Source organism: Leucopleurus acutus, assembly GCF_964270905.1.
Source record: "Leucopleurus acutus genome assembly, chromosome: 3".
NCBI lineage: Eukaryota > Metazoa > Chordata > Mammalia > Artiodactyla > Delphinidae > Leucopleurus > Leucopleurus acutus.
Window position 1 is genome coordinate 23,051,489 of NC_139145.1, and position 21,552 is coordinate 23,073,040.

At 41.2% G+C, this 21,552-nt stretch overlaps 1 protein-coding gene across 2 annotated transcripts in view; it reads left to right on the forward strand.

The window, feature by feature from the left end:
- The window catches only part of LOC309960021 (uncharacterized protein), a 105,673-nt gene that overhangs the window by 117 nt on the left and 84,004 nt on the right, over positions 1–21,552 (forward strand). Inside the window, exons 2-4 of one of the 2 annotated variants that reach the window (XM_082836573.1) lie at positions 9,287–9,368; positions 11,330–11,420; positions 13,842–13,903. In XM_082836573.1, coding sequence (XP_082692699.1) covers positions 11,339–11,420; positions 13,842–13,903 — 144 coding nt within the window. In that variant the 5' untranslated portion in view covers positions 9,287–9,368; positions 11,330–11,338. Of the gene's footprint in view, positions 1–9,251; positions 9,369–11,329; positions 11,421–13,841; positions 13,904–21,552 lie in introns of those variants that run through there. The other variant, XR_014326112.1, reaches the window with a different exon arrangement.

The following is a 21,552-nucleotide window of genomic DNA, read 5'->3' on the forward strand; positions in this document are numbered from 1 at the left end:
TCGCTCATTTCCACCCTGGAGATCCTGCCGAATCCCTCCCACCTCACCCGAGGAGGTACTTTCCCTGCTTGATTCATTTCCCTTCCATCTCTCCCCTGTCCGCGCTCCACTCCATCCGGCTTGACATTCTGGATTTATGGCCCCATTGACAAGAAACAGTCTCCGAAAAACAAGGCGATGATTTAAATGGGTTTGCATTCGAGTGAAATATGGTTCCAAAACAGGCTTGTAAAAGTGCCGGGCTCCTGTGAGAGCCACTTAGGCGCAAGGAATATGAAAGATGAGAAGACGCCTAGAAACTAGGCATTTCTCAACTCCCCAGCTTCCCTGCCCCAAGCCGCCCGACAAGCTGCAGCTCCCTTGGAAAATTTCCAGAAGAGCTTAGGGAGGCAGTTCTTAAACCGAAGGCTAGGTCTTCACCTACATTTGGACGTGAATTGCCCATTTCGCTCGGGTTGGATTTCCCGACCTGTAACCTGTCTCTGCGAGGGCATGGGGCGGAAGGCGTGGGGACTGTCCTCAAGCGGGGAGAAGCCACCCGCAGACGTGCCCCCAGGTGATTTGCTCTGGGCAGTTGTTTGCACCGTCTAAACTGCCTTTGCGATCCGGCCACTGGCAGGAGCCGGGCGATCAGCTTTCTACTCCTGCCAGCTCAGAGCCCGGAGGTGAGCTCATGCTAACTGCGAAACACAGTCGCTTTGTCTGCACCCACCCTGTGCCCATCCTTTCCCACGACCTCTCTAACGCAGCCCCCAACCCCAGTCCTGGGTTTTGAGGACGATTCTCAGAGCCAGACAAGAAGGCGCCTGGAGGGAGGCAGTAGGGTGCGCTGAGCAAGGCCGGGCGGTCCTCTAGCTCCGGGTGCAGGCGGGCAACGGCGGAAGAATGCGAGGACGGCGGAAGATGCGAGGACGGCGGATCGGGCCCGCTGAGCGGTGGGCGGTGCTGCAGTGCTCTCTCACCGCCTGCTCCCGCAGCCTCGGCCCCAAGGCTCCTGTGCCGCCCTGGGTATAGATGGATGGCTTCTGGATGAAGAAATTGAGTTTCAGGGTCTGCGTGACTATGGGTTCTCTTGTTTCTCTGTCTTTCTTCCTGTGTGTCTCTCTCCTTGTGTCTCTTTCTCCCTGCTTTTTTTTTTTTTTTTGGTCTGTCTGTTTTTATGTTCTCCCTTTCAATTTCTGCCTCTCTTTTCCTTCTCTACCCCTATCTCCAAGTTTTTTGTTCATCTCTGTCTTGAAGTGATCCTTTCCTAATGCACAGCTCTCTCCCTGCCTGGTAGGACCCAAGCTCCGTTAGTCCCTTCTCCAGATGTTCTGGCTGACCCTTATGCTCCCCGTAGCTAAAAAGTCGGCTCCCTCTCAAGTGCCTTTCCTGAAGCATGTTGGGTTTCTGGAGGGGACTCCTTGTGAGATTCAAGCTGTCACTACATCAGCACCCAGGGGTATGAAGTTTGTGTTTGTGCCAGAAGGAGGGGTGCCTGTCTAAAGCTGCAGCCTGGTATGGCCCCTCTGAGCCTCTGAGCATCCCTAGCACCTGTTGAGTATGCCACCTCTAGATGTTTGCAAGGCCAAAAGTGCTTCTGGGCAGCCTTCACTTTGAGGTAATGCTTTCAGGAAGAGCCTGGGTTGTTGGAAGCAAAACCCAGAAGCACTTCCTTTACCTCTGAGCTTAAACTAGAGAACCTGAGGAGGCAGCGCTGCAGGGAGGATGAGGCCAGAGGTCACCTGAGAATCACAGGGGCAACTCACAGTATTTTTACTGGAGCTCTGGGGGTTGAAGGCACATTTGCTGTTTGACATTTTAAAAATTATTTTGGTGCCTTCACTTGGAGCTTGGGAGCTTGCAGATGGGCCTGCCTGTCGAAAAAAGAGTGAAATCTTAAAGTCAAGAGAGAGCTTGCAGACTAGGTGAAGGATTGTGTTTGCTGAAAAAGATTCCAGGGGGAGCTGATTCCTTCTCTGGTATGTGGATCTGAGGCACTTGCAAGAAAAGAGAACGCTTGCCTTATGCTTAGTTCCCCCGTTCCCTGGGCTGGGAAGGAAAGGAACTGAATGCCAGCATTAGCAGTGTGCGTTGGGACCAAAACCATTCAGAGAAAACACTGTCATTTTCCTCTAATTTGCAAATTGCAGCTATTCATGTTGGATTGAACAGCTGAGGGAAAAGAGCCCCCAGTTTTCACCTGCATTTATTGAGAAGAGGCTGGTAGTAGGAGGGATGCACCAACTTGTGGCTTGTGCTGCAAGCTGGATATAAGCTTGGTGTGAGCATCCTGGTTAACCACTGCCCATGTTCAAATATACAGAGAGAGATTCCAACAGTCTCTTCCAGTAGCCTTATTTTTGCGTGTGATCTTAGAAGCTCCTGGCATGTAAGTCCAGCCCCCAGTTTCCAAGCCTCTGTAAACCTGCAAAATGAATAGAGAGAATAGTGGAACACAGACCCCTTGTTCAAAGACACAGTCACTTTAGGGAAAGAGGAAAAGAACGGGTAGGTGAATCTTCTCTGGGATTGCAGGGTTCAGCTCAATGAAGACTGTCCTGGATAAAAGAAACTCCTCTAAATGGTTGAATTCTTAGCTCTCCAGAGATTTGAGTTTTCTTTTCCCCAGTCCCTGTGGGTTGCTGTGGGGAATGTGTCAAACCTATCATTTGAGATAAAAATTTACGGTGAGGTAAGCTTCTAGGCTGGGGGAAGGAAGACTTAGTGACTGAAATGGGGGATGCTAAGCACTGGGGGGCAGGAAGGAACAAGGAGCTAGTAATGGATGTAACAAATGCTGCAGCTGCCAGCAAAGCCTGGATTGAACTTCCTTCCTGAAAATGAGGACCCGGGCAAGAATGACCGCTCAGATGTAAACAGTGTCTCTGACGGGGAATTCTCATCTGCCTGCCGGTGGGCCAGAGCTGAGCAAGTCCTTTCTGTCTCCTCTGTATGCACACTGAATTGGTTAGTAAGTGACATGTCAGAGGACAGGAATCCTATTCAGTGGATCTTTCAAATCCAGGAGTTTGAGGCTAATGAAATTAGTGTGAGGCCAGGGCTCTGCCAACTAGAATTAAGTCACTGCAGCCACCCTGCAATGCATTTTCAGCCTGAAGGGAGCATCAGGGAGGAATTTCGGGAGATTTGTTTCGGAGCCTGTACAAAATAATACTCTCCTAATGCTAAGAAAGATTAAATGTAAATTAATATTGACTACGAGTAACATATTTAAAAAATAATCGCCGAGTGGGGGATGGCTTAAAGTGGAGAGATTATATAATATGGTATCCAAAGAATAAATCTCCTCTGACCACTGTTTCATGGGCTATAAGTAAGATCTATCACAATGGAAAGTAATGGGAACGTTTTTATTCAAGGCTTCTCTGCTATTGACTTGAGAGCAAACACTCTGAGAGTATAAATTACTCTTGCTATGTGCTGACTCTGAATGAACAACATTTCATGTGCAGTGACATGGTCTAAGCTATAGACTTGGAATTGAATGGCATCTGTTTCAATTGTTTTGTTCTCTCAAGAGCAACTAGATAGAAAAAAGTGGTCAATTTGACCCTTGTGGGAGCGTGTTGCAAATCTAAAGCTGTGTCCCTCATACCATAAATGAAATACATTTGTAAATTTGTAAGTGTTTTCCTTCTGTTCATTGATGCTTGAGTATAATCTCAAACTTTGGCAGCAACATTTTATACATAAGTACTTGGTTTTCTTCCTTTCTTCTTTCTCTTCCTCCTCTCTCTCTCTCTCTCCATCTTATGTAATTGAATAGAATTGGGCACCTAGGATGATGTGGTGTTACTATAGTGGGATTTTTTTTTAAAAAAAAAACAACTCTAACTTACCCTTTTAAACATTTCATAAATACAGGTGTCAGTGCCATTTGGAATAGTCTCTATAACAATTTCTGTCTCCACATTTACTGTGTTTCAGCAAATTTACCTAACAGATGGTGAGTGGGCAATTTTTAAAGGGGCATTTTTTAAAAGAGCGGAGAGGGAAGGAATAGAGACAGGCACATACTATATTTGAAGTTGCCTCCACGTGTATTTTATGTATGTATAGCCATACAATTAAGAAGTCTTTGGATGTTTTATCTTCAAGAATAATTCAGATAATGGATTACTTGACTATCATAAACATTTAGGGTTTAACAGATTCGTTACATATAGACGTTGTATCATGGATTTAAAAGACCGTAGCTAGCGGGCAGCGGCGGGCGGAGCGACCGAAGGGCGGCGCGGGCTGGGCGGCGGGTGCGGGGGTCCGTGCTTCCTCGCGGTAGATGGCTGGGGTTCGCCGGAGACGCCGGGTTGCTCCGCGTTGCCAGGTTACCGAGCGCGTGCCCCGCGCCCACTCTTCCGCCCGGGCCGCCCTCGGCGCCGCCTGAGCCGCGGTGCGGGCTGCGCGGGGCGCCGGGTCCGCGGAAGCCTGGGTCGGGGGCTGCGTGAGGGACTCTCGTCGCGCGTGGACGCTGCGCGAGCGCGCGGGGGACGTAGGGCGCCGACCTGGGGCTCCCCGGCGCTCCGGCTCTGCTCCGGGCGCCCTCTCAGGGGCCTCCGGCGCGAGGCCCCCTTCGTGGTAAAGATGGCGGCGCCCAGGCGGGCCGCGCCGAGGTGAGCTGGAGCCGGGCCCGGAGAGGGGTGAGTCTGTCACGCCCAGGCCTTGGACCCCGGGCTGGTCTCCCGTCTCCCGGGGAGCGGCGGGTGAGTGGGCGCGGCCGCGCGTAGGTCCCTCTCGTGGGGTGGTTAGCTCTTCGTGCGTCCGCAGACTTCTGTCGTCTGATAATCAGATATGGGGTGGCCCAGGTTGGAGGCGAGGGTGCTTGATTGGGGAAACCTGAGGGGTTTAAGGACTCTGTTGGGATCGTTTCAGACCCCAGCAAGAAGCTGAGCAGTTTTCTCCTCTCTTCCCGGCTAAGTGTTCTCCCTTCTCTGAAGACGCCAGCTTTTCTGAATCACCTTGTTCCTCGGGGGGATACAGTTGGTGGTTCTGACCGTGGAACGTAGGACCCGGCGCGGGGAAGCCTGAGCTGGTTCTAGTTACTTTGTTTGCAAAGCACTTGTCTTGTCTTTGGAATCTTTGTGTATGTAATCAACGTTGGGAAGAACCAGCGTTTTCTCCTCCAAAACACTGCGAGGGGTAACTTTATACGTAAGAAACAAGTGGGCGTTCACATCCATCTCTTTTCCAACCACTGAGTTTTGGTTGTGTTTCCTTTCTTTAAGTTTGTCTCGTTTTGAACTGATAACCAAGCAACCAACCAAACAAACAAACCATAGCCAATTACACAAAGTATATACTCTAGTCTCAGTCCTGCCATTAATTAGCTATGTTACCTTAAGTCATTTATTTTTTCTAGGTCTCATTTTTCTCATGTGATGTTTTTTCTATGAAAAAGTATAGTTTCTCGAAGTCGCTAATCTCTGTGTCATAGTTCAGCTTGGAGAAAACCTGTTCTTATCCAAACTCCATGACATTGTATTTCCAGCTCCAACTTTGGACTTTGAGTGAGTTGGGGGCAACTTTTTAAGGATATTTTCACACAGCTTTTTTAGTTAGTATCAGTCTAGCTGACTTGTCATACTCAGACTTTCTCCCATATTCTTTTACCAGTGTGTTCCTTAGTCATATATATAAAGGCTGTTGTGGAAAAATGACCTCCTGGGTCAGCTTACTGCATGGTCATCGACACAGGGCAGGGAGTAAGATTCTGTGGATTTTACAGAAGCAGATACAGGTTTCATTATCCATGTCCTCTCCCCTTTCATCTTACAAAAACAGCAGGCTTTTCTTGGAGAACTGCCAGATAATGCCATCCTGCCTCCTCACGGCCCCGGGGATGAGTCGCCCAGGGACTGAACTCCAGTAAAGCAGGTGATTGGCTCATGGGTAGGCATCTGACCTCGGCTAAGTCTATCAGACTGCTCCCCAGGACTTTTCTCTCAGAGCAAAATGGAAGAATTGTCTTTTCTCTCTGGAATTTCTAAGCTGGGGAGATATGACTCTGGGACTCCCAGTGACCATCCAGCACAAGAAGAGACTTTCTGTAAAATAAAGTCTTGCAGAGGTAAGCAGGGCTGAGCGATGGAGAGAGAGCTGGAACCCTGCTAATACTCTGGAACTTCCATATCCAACTGTATCTGAATATGGCTGCATCCCTGAATTTCTAGTACTTGTTTGTTGAGGTGGTTGTTGTTTGGTTTTTGTTTTTAAATTTCCTTTGACTATTTTGAATTTGTTTTCAGCCATGTGCATTTGAAAGCATCATAGCTAAAAGAGCTAATTTCCTACATTAATGTCAGGTTTGCTTCCTTAAGTGAAAAATAATATCCGCTATTTTCTTTAAATAAAATCCTTCTAGCTCAGGTTTGAGATATTCAAAACTCTGCCTCCTACCCCCCTCTTTTCCAACATTTACTATATCACCTTGAAGCATTTATGACCACATCTTTCCCATCTAGACGCAGTTGAGAGAGAGAGCAAAGACTTCTGATATAAACTGCAACCTATACGCCTCCTACCTGGAAGCTTTAGAACATACTTGATTCTTGTCATTAAAGCAAATCTTTTGTTGTTGTCTCCAGGGCACAGAAGCATTTTCATGGCATAATGGAGTACGAAGTACATTAAGCCTAACTCTACTTCTCATCCTCTTTAACTTTAAATAGGCAGAAAAGAACAATCTCAAACACATTTTCCCAACAAATAAAATACATATACGATTATGTTTAGAAGACGTTTATGCAACATATAGTTAGACTGATTAATTAATGGACCTTTCGCCAATTGGCACAGTAAATATATATGTTCAATGTGCTCAATTAAAAAGAAGACAGTAACATATTTTTACAGGTTAATTATCTGAGAAGAGTATTGTGCCAGCACACTTGATACTACAGTATTTCATGTTTGACAGGTAATCTTCTTTCAGTTATATTTACTGCTAAATGTTTCTTGGATCAAGCTATTATAAGGTCAAAAGTAAAATGATATGAAATTACAATGATACAGGGACACATATCCCACTTTATGAGAATAGAAGTTCTAATTTCTTTTCAGTACTACTAGTAGTGACCACAATACTAATTTGAGCCCTTACTATGAGCCACTGTGCCCATATACATTTAGTTCTTACAGTAGTTCTGCAAAGGGCATATAATAATCCACACTGTAAAGCTGAAGAAAGTGATTCTCATAGCTGAAAGTCACATAGCTGGTGAGTGGCAGTCTAGATTCAAACTTAGAGTCGTCTGACAATGCCCAGGTTGTTGACCACTATGTACACTGCTCAGTTGTTGCACCAGTAAAGAAGTGCTTGAAATAATTATAGATTTGCCTACCCTGAAACTGCAGTGATTTAAAGACATCAAAGTTGCCAGTTGCTTAACCACATCTACTTACAGTAAGAAATTACATTTTATTTCATTTCTAAAACAAGATTAATTCTGCAGGCCCATCGAAACTTGAGCACACAAATCCTACCTCCAAATGAAAGATGCTTGTTTTCCATTATTCAACACATGGCCCTGTACAGCGGCAATAAATATATAGTAGAATTTTCTTTTTTTTTTTTTTTTTAACATCTTTATTTGGGTATAATTGCTTTACAATGGTGTGTTAGTTTCTGCTTTATAACAAAGTGAATCAGTTAGAATTTTCATTCAAATAAGTGAGAAGAGAGGTTTCTTCTTGTCCTGATTCAGTGCCCATCATTATGGATTATGATGGCTCTTCCCAAACTTTACTTCATTCACTCCACTCTTTCTACAAAACTCCAGTAATGGAATCCATCATTCAGATATATGTGCAAAGCGAAAGGACTGTATTAATACAGTTGCTGAAAGTCAAGTTGATAGAGCACAGGAAATACATCCTAATAAATGCAACATTAATGTTTGTGTGGGCCTTGGAGTGAGGGGTAGAAGAATTTTCAGTTTAATGGAATATTTTGCCTCTTGCTGTGAAAGTGCGGCTTAATAGTCTTGTAATTGGTCATTTACAGAATCCTCCATCTCTGGGTTTCATGCTTTCTTTACTCTGCAGCTGTTGATTCCTTCTCTTGTTCTGGATGGAAGAGAACCACTTCAAAGGGCTCAGCCTGCCTTTTTGTGTTATTGTTGAGATGAAGATATTTCCATTTATTAAAGCACACTATTTAAACATTTTTATCATGTTTTAAACTTGACTGTGTTCTGAAGGTATGAGCACAGGCAGACATAATGGGGGATGTTTTCCAGGAGAAAACATACTCTTATCAAAGGAATTATCAGAATTTTCATGTATGGATTGAGAATCAAATTCTGGAGTTAGACCTGAATTTAAATTTATACTCACAACTTATTACCAGTCTCATCTTGATCAAACGGTTACCACACTTCTCATCAATTTCCTTATCTTTGAAAGCGGAATAAGAGAAGTATGCCTGGTGGAGTTACACATCAAGCTCATCTGATAGAATATTCATAAGGATTTTGCAGAAAATATACATGGAAATATTTTAGCACCGAGTTTAGCATGCGATTCGTCTTCAATACATTTAAGAGCTATTATTTTATTATTATTATGCTATCACTAAATATCACTATTACTTAAATGTCATTATTGCTAACATTGCTGTAAAACTACCGGAATAACCCATGATGAATTCCCCTCTTCTGTTTCCTTTGTTTAAATGGAAAATATATATATAAATCTAGACAGAGAACACTTTAGTGATCCTATTCAGTGGAGTGAGAATTTCCATGGCACTGATTAAAACAAATCCTGAATTGCATGGACTTAAGATAGCAGAGAGGGGCTTCCCTGGTGGCGCAGTGGTTGAGAGTTCGTGACCCGATCCGGGAAGATCCCACATGCTGCGGAGCGGCTGGGCCTGTGAGCCATGGCTGCTGAGCCTGCGCGTCCGGAGCCTGTGCTCCGCAACGGGAGAGGCTGCAACAGTGAGAAGCCCGCGTACCGCAAAGAAGAAAAAAAAAAAAAAAAGATAGCAGAGAGGCTAAGAGATTTGAAGTTAGACATCCCCAAGTGTGAATTCTACTGTGACCCTCTTCTAGCTCTAGAACCTTGAGGAAGTTACTTAAACTTTCTGAGCTTTACTACTAGTTTCCTCTTCTGTATCTTTTTCAGGACTATTTATCAAGCATCTTCCTGTTCTCTATGGTTGGACGTATCAATGAATAAATCAGACAAGAGCCTTTGCCTGCGTGCTCCTTCTTGCATGCTTTCTCCCTCCTTACACTCTCGTGTGGAAACGGATGTTATAAATAAACTCTATGCTTTGTCACAGGTTGATGGACGCTACGGGAGAAGGAAAAGGATGTGAAGCTCACTGAAGAGGCTTGGGTTGGGAGTGCTGGAGGAGTGTACAGGTAGGTTCTGATTTTAAATAGGGTAGTCAGGGTGGATTTTATAAGTTGACATTTGAGCAAAGACTTGAAGTGAGGGAGTTGTCAGAATGTATGAGGGGGAGACCACTCCCTGGGAGCAAGAATAACCAGTCCCAACACTCTAAGGCAGAAATATGCCCGGCAGCTTGGAGGAATATCAAGGAGGCCACCCTGACTGACTTAGTCAGTGGGGAGGAAGAGACAGCAGGAGGGCTGGAGGTCGGATATGTGATGGGATGGATTGGGTAAGTCCTGGGAGGCCATCACATGCATTGTGTCTTTTACTCTAAATGTAGGCAGCCAGGGGCAGGATTTTAGCCGAGGTGTGGCATGAACTGTCTCTTTTTTGAAAAGCATAGCTGTATCTGTGGTCTTGAGGATGTGGGGAGAGAGTGGAGTCAGGGAGAATCTCGGGAGGCGACTACAGGATCCTCGAGGTCTATGTTGTTGGCCTGCACCAGGCTGCTAGCGGCTGGTAATTCTCAGAAGTGGCACATTGGAAAGGTTGTGACAGCATTTCGTGGTAGATTGAATGCAAGAATGGAAAGGAAGAGGGGGTCAAGGGTGAATTCGAGATTTAGGGCCTGGGGAACTGGAAAGGTGTGGTTACTGTCACCTAAGATGGAAAAAGTTTGGGGTAGAGCATGTTTGGGGGATTAAAGACCAGTTTTGGAGGTATAAGATTTGAGATGTTTTCGTGACATCCAAGTAGAGGTGCTGAGTACACAGTTGGATACACAAGTCTGCAGTTCTGAAGAAAGGTCTAAACTAGAGATACACTTTAATACAATGGAGATATTAAGAATAATTACATGGAAGCGCTATTTTAAAGATAAAATGAAGTAATGCAATTAGCACTCTGTCTTCTCAAAACATTTAATAACTGTTAGCTAAAATAATTACCTGAAATGAAAAAATACCTATAGTTTCTTTTGTTGTTTGCAGTAAAAGTGAATAAAATGTCACAATTATTTTAATAGTATTTGTGACATAGTAGTTTTAGTTAAGACACCATGACTACAAACATTTACAATAAACCTTTCAGTCTCCGGCTTTTCACTCTGATAGGGTACTTGGAACCATATTTTGTAAGGTTTAAGTTAGTTGTCATAGGGTACCTCTTTAATTAGAAGTAATTCTGAACTGCCTAGTTCCATGCAGTTTTATATACATATATGTATAATTATTATTTTATGATTTATCAAACTCAGTTGAAAATTTGCATCACTGATATACATTAGAATTTAAGCATTTACCCAGGTACTCAAGGAAAAAAATGTACTTGTCTTGTAATTTCCATAGGGGTACTTGCTTTCACATCTTCCCTTCACTTTGCAATTGCAAACGTGGCAGGGGAAATATTATCTTACTGGTCTTTGAGTTCCCCTTAGCTATCTGCAAGTCCTTAAACAGCCTTTGTGGCTTAACCAAAATTCTCTTGCATCTTCATTCCGCTAACAGATATTGGTCTAAGCATGTACTTATACTAAAAACTGCATGACCACGTTGTCTCTACACATCTATAATTTTATGTTAACACTATCATTATGTAAGCTATACTTTAATTGTAATTAAAACAGATTTTATGTCAACACACATCCATTTCTAGTGTTCATCTGGTGTTCAAGGGGAGAGCAGCATGTCGTAAATTTTATCAAAATATAACATCTGAAGAATAGAACAGAGGGTAATTGTGTAATTCTGTATTCACTCTAATTAAGTTCAGTGGAGTTGGCATAATAGAATTAAGATGAAAGAAAAAGACATCGAGGTACCATGGCTCCCTCTCCTAACACACCCTTTTCGTATCCGAGAGCAGAGACTCAGCACCTTTCTGTACAGAAATGGAGACAGGAAGAGGCCAGAGGATGAATGACAGGCACGAATGAGGTGGAACTTTGAAGAGCAACATGGAAATAAAATACTTCTTTTGTATTTGGTAGGTGGGGAAAATGTACCAGCGTGTATGCCTACTGGGACCACGTTTTCCAGAACAGTTAAGCCCAGTGTCCACTGTGCTGTCCCACCTTCCTCGTAAGTAGGAACATCCTGTTACTTGAATCTTTGCTTCCTGTTTCTTGATAGCTGGTTGAGAAGATTATCACAGGAACTGCATCTTGTTAGCAAACACACTGTTTTGAAATGATTGACCCTCACTGAAGAGTGGCAACTCCAAGCTTGCTCTCTCTTGATCTTGGACTATTTAAGTCTGGAGTGCAGGAGTGGGTTACGGGGAAAGACCATTGGAATTCTTATGTCTTCAGCATAATGGTTATAGCATAATGGTTAGGAGTGTAGGTGCTGGTTCAAATCTCTGCTTTCCACTTGCTAACCATATGAGCTTGGGCAATTTACCTGATTACCTGAACCTTAATACTCCTGCCTATAAAATGATGTTAATAATATTTCATCCCCATAGACTTGTTTTCAATGTTAAAATGAAGTCACTTACACCAAGCACTTAATACAATGCCTAGAGCATAGTAAAGTCTATTATTACTACTACTACTGCTACTAATACTATTATTATTATTACTGTCACGACGCCAGGTGCTAATTTTCCTATGCCTTATTCCATTATCTTCTGCCCTGTCCCCCCATTCTGTCTTGTTTCTGTACAAGGGTAGGTTTGTCACAGAGCATTTTCTTTCCCTAGTGTCTGACTCTTAGTCATCAAGGTGACTGGTCCACGACCTGGCATTCATTGCTGCTCGTTGAAGCAACCCATTTTGAGAAGGGGAGTTGGATATTGATGCCAAGTTGGGTCAAGGAGAGAGAATTTTCTCTCTTCTGCACTCAGAGAGCTAAGTGAAATATTCAGGCCTCAGAAGGAGAATCAGGCAAAGGGCAACATGCTTAATTTCATACCTTAGTGATTAAGAACAAGTCAGACAGGCTGGATTTGAACTCATTTCCGTCATGTACTGACAACGGGATCTTAGGTGCTTTTGTAACCCGTCTGAGGCTCAGTCAACATCTGAAAGAGACGAATAACATTATCAGGACCTGGCATATAGCCTCGTTGTAATAAGTGAGTAAATCCTTTTAAAACGTTCAGCACATTGTTTGGCATATAAACACGTAATAAAATTTAGCTTCTTTGACTACTACCGCTGCTAATATTATTAAGTAGCTGAGCAGATCCGAGGCCCATTTTTTTCTTAGATTGCACATAATCATTTGGACAACCAGCTCACATTGATCAACCGTTGCTTATATATAAACCCCCATGAACCCAAAGGTGCTTTAACTCTCTCCCAGTCAGAGCCTGTTCTGGGGGCAGAAGCAACACCGGCACTACCCCCGTCATCTTTGCCTTTATTGTCACTACACTCGCCTGCCGTACTGAGCACTTTCTGTTTGCCAGGCACCAAATTTAGCCCTGCGTATGCACTATATCATGTAGTTCTCACACTCAGGTGGGAGACATTATCATCATCCCCAATTTTCCGATAAAGACGCCGAGGTGTTGGAAAGGTAAGAAACTTGACCCACAGCAAGAGATGGAGCCGGAGTATTCAAACCCTTCTCTCTGACCTCAAGAACCCTTAAATATTAGCATACTAGTACATCCTGGTAAGAAAATCTGCTTCCAGCCACTCTGGTGAGAGTAGAAATGATTCTCAGTCCCCACATTCCTCTATTGCCCATGCCACCCTAGCCTCAGGACTAGGTGGGAAAGGAAGTGATCTCTTCAAAGAGCAGCCAAAGGGAACCTACTCCCTTCTGCCTTTTCGTAATCAACTAACCAATATTTTATTTCCTTCTTAAGAGTCCCCACGTGTTCCTTTTGGTACTTAGCTTGGCCTTTTAGAATTCTGACATTCTGTACATGACTCATCCACTGTATTTCATGTTACTTTATTGAGGTCAAGTATAGGGTCTTACTCATCCTGAAGTCTAGTTATCCCCTGTCACATCTAACTCTGTTCTTTTCTTCTTGTAGGACATCTGCAGATATTTATTTGAATTTTGTTGAATTGTTCTCATCAACAGTACATTAAAAGTTATACAGAAAGTGCTTTCTTATAAGGAAAACCATCTAAATAGATTTCTAGCTCTTTACTTTTTATAGCACTATTGTAGAGATTATAGATCTCCAGGTAATATTTTTTAGACTGAGTTCTTCATATCATCTTATTTTTACATATAATGATAAATCTGAATTTTCTCTATCAAAGCTCTGAGACTTCACTGGCTTGTAACTTAGCTTGTTGATATGTGTTGTTGACTTTTCCATTTTCAATGATGTTTGATCGTGGTAAGGATGGGGCTGGGTGGGAAGGTACATCTTAGGGCCATCAATTGGTTTTGTAGAGAACTAACAGAAAGATCTAAAGTCTCATCATATTTCTGCAGAACTCATGAATCATTTTATTATAATTCCATTCATTCAGGGAGTATAAAACCATTTTCAAATTGTTATTCCTAATTTGTTCATCTTCTCTTCCTTAGTCTTAGTGAGAAGAGAGCAGGCTGAATGGAAGACAGTCATTATGACCACTGGGGCCACTAAGGTAGGCCTCAGTCCCAGAGTTTTGTTTTCATCTCTCCGCTATTAATATTGGCTAATGTCTTGAGTGCTTACTTGGTGCAAATTACTTAGCCGACCATGGCAAATGGGTTGTGTCATTTCATCCCCTGATAGTCATACAATTAATGTATGTATTATTATGATATCCCATAATGCATACATGGAACAGAGCCTCAGAAGTAGTTATTTGCTCACCAAAATATGGTAGATGTGGAATTTGGACTGAGGTCTGATAGACTCCTAAATCACTCCTAGTGATTTTTACCACTGAATTAAAGTTGTATACCTCTGGAGAGTAGACAGTTTCTAAAATTTCCTCAGCTCTAATGTTTTATAATTAAATTTTTGTCTGATGGCAAGCTTAACAGTTAAGATGGGTAGGAAGGAATGCCAGCCTGTTGAATGGAATTTCCCTGAAATGAGCCAGTTCACTGATTCATTCACTCAGCATGTATTGAATGTTTGCTCTGTGCAAAGGCATTTTAGGCATCACAGTGGAGTGAGCGCCCCTTCCATAGACTCTCCTGCAGCACTCAGAGAAGTCTTGGACTGGTTTGCCTGTTATGGAATGGGGCTTGGTGATAGAAGCCTGGTTTGTCCTCCACTGATAAAACTAAGACATACTCATTTGAGTTTAGAGGCATCTTGAAGCCGTGGGATAGTAACACATATGAATCTTACCATTTTTGCCTGGGATTAATGATATAAAGGTTTTGGATTTGGGTATGGAAAATGGGTGTTGGTTCTACATATATATGGACATCACGTGTCATCAGCCTGCAGCTACCTGCCATTCCTCACTACTTCTTTTCACAAATCAAAGAAGTACCTTCTTATCTCTCCTGTGGATAAGCTCTTGACAGTGGCACTAGGGCCTCCCTCAATAAGTACATCATTGGCTAAACCAGTGGTTTCTCAGATATGCTCATTGAACAACCCTTAAGGTGGATTGACATTCCACTGCCGAGAATAGAATATGGTGTTCTTTAGAAATCGGGGGGAAAAAATAGGCCACCAGATGTACTTTCTTTAATTTAAATTGTTTATATATATGAACAATTATTATATATGTGTATGTATACTTGTTCATATATATGAATGATTTAAAATTGAAGAGATAGATATATACACACACACATATATATATGTATATTTAAATTTTGGCTTCTGTTAGCAAGTAGTAAATTAAATTATTAGCAGATCCATACTGCAGGGAAATAACCAATCAGATTTCATTCAATAGCTTGCTTTTTTGTAGATTTATGGTTGTGATTTTATATCTGCAGGTATGTTTGCTGAAGAAAATATTTCTGCCACTTTACACAAAATTAAATTCATTTAATACCAATGCGGCATGTCTCAACTGTCTTAATACAGTTTTAATCTTGAATCGCATCAGAAGTATGAAATTAGAAACATACCCCAAAATCATTTGAAGATATAATTACTTTCATTTCCCTTATACTTTTGAGACTTTTGAAAAATAAGTTTTTAGTTGTACTTATCTGTTTCTGTCTCTCTACGGATAGGAAACACTGAAACACAATTCTTTTTAAAAGTCAGTATTAAAAATATATTGTCCAAGATGATCAAAACTAAGGAAGTGGCAAAGAAATTCAAAAATTTAAACTTTCAAAGGGTGCTTTTTTTGTGAATGTGTAGTACTTGTTCTTCTGAAGGAATTAATCTTTTTAAAAATTTAATTAACTTATTTTTTATTGAAGTATACTTGGTTTACAGCGTTGTGTTAATTACTGCTGTACAGCAAAGTGACTCTGTTATACATATGTATATACATTCTTTTTCATATTCTTTTCCATTATGGTTTATCACAGGATATTGAATATAGTTCCCTGTGCTATATAGTAGGACCTTGTTGTTTAGCCAATCTATATATACCAGTTTGCATCTGCTAATCCCAAACTCCCAGTTTATCCCTTTCCCACCTGCTTCCCCCTTGGCAGCCACCAGTCTATTCTCTATGTCTCTGATTCTGTTTCTGTTTCATAGATAGGTTCATTTGTGTCATATTTTAGATCCCACATATAAGAGGTATCATGGTATCTGTCTTTCTCTTTCTGACTTACTTTGCTTAGTATGATAATCTCTAGTTGCATCCATGTTGCTGCTGCAAATGGCATTATTTCATTCTTTTTTTTAATGGCTGAGTAGTATTTCATTGTATATATGTACCACATCGTCTTTATCCATTCATCTGTTGATGGACATTTAGGCTGTTTCCATGTCTTGGCTATTGTGAATATTGCTGCTGTGAAGATCAGGGTGAATGTGTCTTTTTGAATTATAGTTTGGTCTGGATATACGCCCAGGAGTGGGATTGCTGGATCATATAGTAGGTCTATTTTTAGTTTTCTGAGGAACCTCCATACTGTTTTCCACAGTGGCTGCACCAACTTACATTCCCACCAACAGTGTTGTAGGAGGATTCCCTTTTCTCCACACCCTCTCCAGCATATGTTATTTGTAGACTTTTTAATGATGGCCATTCTGACTTGTGTGAGGTGGTACCTCATGGTAGTTTTGATTTGCATTTCTTTAATAATTGGCAGTGTTGAGCATCTTTTCATGTGCCTATTGGCCATCTGTATTTCTTCTTTGGAGAAATGTCTCTTTAAGTCTTCTGCCTATTTTTTTGATTGGGTTGTTTGCTTTTATTGTCATCAAGTTGTATGAGCTGTTTGTATATTTTGGAAATTAAGCCCTTGCTGGTCGCATCATTTGCAAATATTTTCTCCCATTCTGTAGGTTGTCTTTTCATTTTGTTTATGGTTTCCTTTGCTGTGCAAAAGCGTGTAAGTTTGATTCGGTCCCCTTTGTTTATTTTCATTTTTATTTCTATTGTCTTGGGAGACTGACCTAAGAAAACATTGGTATGATTTATGTCAGAGAATATTTTGCCTGTGTTCTCTTCTAGAAGTTTTATGGTGTCATGTCTTATGTTTAAGTCTTTAAGACATTTTGAGTTTATTTTCGTGTATGGTGAAAGGATGTGTTCTAACTTCACTGGTTTATATAAGGCTGTCCAACTTTACCAACACCACTCGCGGAAGAGACTGTCTCTTTCCCATTATATATTCTTGCCTCCTTTGTCAAAGATTAATTGTCAAAGATTAACTGAGGTGTGTGGGTTTATTTCTGGGCTCTGTATTCTGTTCCATTGATCCATATGTCTGTTTTTGTGCCAATACCACGCTGTTTTGATTACTGTGACTTTGGAGTACTGTCTGAGTCTGGGGTGGCTATGCTGCCAACGTTGTTCTTTTTCTTCAGGATTGCTTTGGCAATTCTGGGTCTTTTATGGTTCTGTATGAATTTTAGGATTTTGTTCTAATTGCGTGAAAAATGTCATGGATAATTTGATAGGGATCGCATTAAATCTGTAGATTGCTTTGGGTAGTATGAGCATTTTAACAATGTTAATTCCTCCAATCCAAGAACATGAGATGTCTTTCCATTTCTTTGAATCATCTTCACTTTCCTTTATTAATGTCTTACAGTTCTCCGCGTATAAGTCTTTTGCCTTCTTGGTGAGGTTTATTCCTAAGTATTTTATTTTGAGGGTTGTGATTTTAAAAGGCATTGTTTTTTTACATTCCCTTTCCGATATTTCATTGTTGGTATAAAGAAATGCAACCAATTTCTGTATGTTAATCTTGTATTCTGCTACCTTGCTGAATTCGTTTATCAGTTGTAGTAGTTTTCATGTAGAGTCTTTAGGGTTTTCTCTGTATAGTATCATATCATCTGCATCTAATGACAATTTTACCTCTTCCTGAAGGAATTAATCTTGAAGTTCTACTAAGACTTCTGGAATACCTGTTTTAATGAGCCACTACTTCCTGCCTGAGATTGCACTATGCACCAGAGATTCTAGAATTAGCATAATAAAACTAATAATGCAAACAACAGCAACAAATCTTCACAAACCTTCCTTGCAAGGAAGTAAAGTCCACTGGAAAAACAGACAAGTGAAACACACATTCAAAATGGCAGTGATTCTCAAACATTTATGTGCTGAAAAATCATGACAAGCATGATAACCAGGGCAATTACTAGACCCCTTCTCCAGCTGGACAGGTGTAAGGTCCTGTAACTCTATTTTTGGTGAATGCCTCCAGGAGAGTGTGAGCCAGATGTTCTCAGTTGTCGTCAACCTTTAGTGTGCATCAGATTTGCCTGAGAATATTGTTAAAACACAGATTGCTGGGCTCCAGTGCCAGAGTTCTAACCAGTTCCCAGGTGTGGCTGATATTGCTGGCCCAGGGACCACATTTTGAGAACCACCTTTCAAAACTCTGCAGTATGCGGTTGTGTGTGTTGTGAATGAGACGGGCCCAGAGAACCAAAGGAGGGCAAAGGGACTCTGCCCTAAATTAGCCAAAGGTAACAATAGCAGCTAGAATTGATTGACCCAAGAAAAAATTATAAGAACTTTACCTACATTTGCTCATTTAATCCTTTCAGTAAGGTACGTAGGTGCTACTTAGTGTTCCTCTTTTACAGGGGTGTCCAGAGAAGGCAACTACTTTGCCCACGTCCTAAACTGGTAAGTAACATTAAGAATTCAAGTCTAGGAAGTCTGATTCCAGAGCCCACACCTCTACCCTTTCTGCATGTAGAGAGGAGTAAAGGGTTGTCAGTGAAGCCTTCCTGGGGGCCCTGGCCTCTGAGTGTAGATAGAAGGATGAGTGGACATAAAGATCATTATTTGTGTGTGGTGGGGGTAGGGGAGGAAGTATGAGGGCTTCCAGAAGAGCCCGCCCTCCCCATACATCTGCTGTAAGCAAGTCTGATGATCAGGAGTCCGGAACATGAGTATGACTATGGGATACTGAGAAGGGTTCTAGAACCCTGAGGTTAGAGTTCTGGATCAGTTAGTAGGTAACAGAAAGTGAATGAGTGATTTACCTTACTTTCCACGGGTAGCAGGAAGTTTGGAGATAGTCCCTCTAGCGTTAGTCCAGCTGCTAAAGGGCATCACCAGGGGACTGGGTTGCTTCGCTCTTCCAGCTTCCACATCTCTAGCACGTCCACATAGCTTCAAAATGACCCCAGAATCTCCAATAGTGTTCCAACAATTTGGGCAGGAAGAAAGAAAAGGAAAAAAAAAAAGAAATTAAGTAAGAAAAAAAAGGCAGTGTCTAACTCAGAGAGCAAATTTTTTACCACAGATGGTCAGCAGACTTGCACTTAGATCTCATCAGCTCGGATTTTAAACTGGCCGCCTTAGCCTTAAGGATAATGGGGTCTTCTAAACCAGGGCTCTGATAGTAAGGAATAAGGAGAGAGTGGTACTGATTAGCAGTGCCTGCTGTCCCAAACAAATATTATCCCCAAACTATTTTTTTTTATCCTATATTTTACTTTAAAGAATGGAGGGGAAACATTATGTATCTGTAAATAGCCTTTTAGAAAGGGTACAATTATATAGTTATACAACCCCCTGGAGGGCTCCTTTCTTCTAAAATCTCTTTAAAAACTGCTCAAGGTTAAGGACATTTTTATCTTAATTTAGTCACTTGCAGTCGATGATCTTGGAATGACATCCTCTCTCTGCAGATGTTCTGTCAGGCTTTAGAAAATTCTAGAAGTGGACAGAGAAGTGTTATGGTACATGTATTTGCAATATGCACGTCTTTGAAATGAAATCCATTTAGGGACCAAAAGGCATTTCATGTCTTTGCTATACATTTTCACATGTTTGCCTTTCCAGAATTCCTTTGAGCAAATCTGTTAGATGTAACCCATCCGTTTCTCCCATCTGAATTCTTTATTACTAAACATTCTTCAGTATGCTCTCACTCCCCTCTGTCAAAGGCGTTTCTCTGGGTCCTCACCCTTCTTATCTCATATGTGAATGCGTATCTTAAACTGAAGCAACAGTCTGCTATGACTTCTCCATAACTTGAAGAACCCGTCTTTGTGGGAAAAAAAGTAGACTTACTAACTTAAAAGGTAAAATGCGCGCAATGTTTCTGAGAATTAAAAACTAAGGTAAAAACATAAGCAAGGGAAAAAACTTACAGTGGATCCTTTTCAAAGACTTTATTTTACAGAGAAGGCAACTGAGGTTTAAAGAAAAAATGCATTAGTTAAACACTAAATAATAAACCTTAAACCTCAGTGGAGCAACACATGGACAGTTCATTTCTCACTCACTCAGGAGTGTAGTATGGACTTTGGTGGTCTGTGGGTCAGTTTTCTGCTCAGTTATTCAGGGACCCACCACCTTCATCAAGTGGCTCTACGTTTGTCCTAAAAAGGAAAGGAGAGAGGAAGCTGCAAGCTACAATTATCAACTCGTTATGCTTCAGACATAAACTCTTCAGGTCACCTCTGGTCACATTCTTTGGGATAGAACCATACCCAGATGCAAGCGGAGATGGAGAATGTTGTTCCTATCTTGGTCCTAGTGATGCCTCTACAGGCTGGAGGAGCTAATTAAAGTGTAGTCAACAGCTCGTTTCTGCCACAGTGAGTGATTAGCCTAAGACTGGATGTGTGTGTGTCACATATACATATAATACACACAAACATATATATGTGTGTGTATATATACATTCTTTAGCATGAGTTGACACATGGGGCTTCTGCCGTATCAAAAGAGTACAAACTGCCTCTTGTTGCTTTTTCTTAATTGAAGTTGACTACTACTATCTATTTCCCTTCATTTTGCTACCTCTCCCCCTGCCGCCTGTCAGTATTATATGAAAATTCTGAAAGAAATAATTTCAAAGTTTCCAGTGCTTTTAAAGGTAATAGAATACTCAGACCTTAACAATTTTCCTGTGTGAAACTTTTGCCAGACTAAAATAGTTAACTTACGAAAAGTAAATTTAGATTGATACAAAAGAGAAAATAAGCTGATTTTTTTTTTCTTACACAAATACCCTGAGCCAGGATGGAAAATAAATGGAAAACTGGAGGAATTTAGATCCTTTTGTTGTAAATTTAAATATTTTTAATTGTAAAAATAATACAGGCTCATTGCAGAAACTCCAAAATTGAAAGGATTTAAAGAAAAAAAGAAAAATAACTCAAAATCCCATTTCTGATAAATCATCTCTGTAACATTTTTGAGGGTATCTTTTGAAACTTTTTTGTGACGGGGTGCATATAAATACAATGCAAGTATAAAATACCTTTAATTATTATATCAAACTACAAAACAGTTCTATAACATTTTTATTTAGTAATATAAGTATGACTACTCATCACCTAATAAAAATCTGCAGCAGCATTTTTAATGGTTGAACAGCATTCTATTATTTATTTAACCAGTCCCTACTGTTCAACATTTAGATTATTCCTGTTTTGCTTTGCTAAACAATGAGACAAGCATCCTTGTTCATATGTCTTTGAGCATTTGTTTATTTCCTTAGAATGGACTTCTAGAACTTGAATGGCTGGTTGTCAGTTCTGGTACATACTGACATATTGTCTTCCAGAAAGGTTACCGTGCTTTTTATTTCTACCAAGAGTTTAACATCCAATGTGATTTCTTACACACACTCATCAGTACCAGTATTATCAATATCAATACCAGTATTATCAATAGCAATACCAGTATTATCAAGTTTTTTAAAACTTTGTCATTCTAGTCAGTAAAAT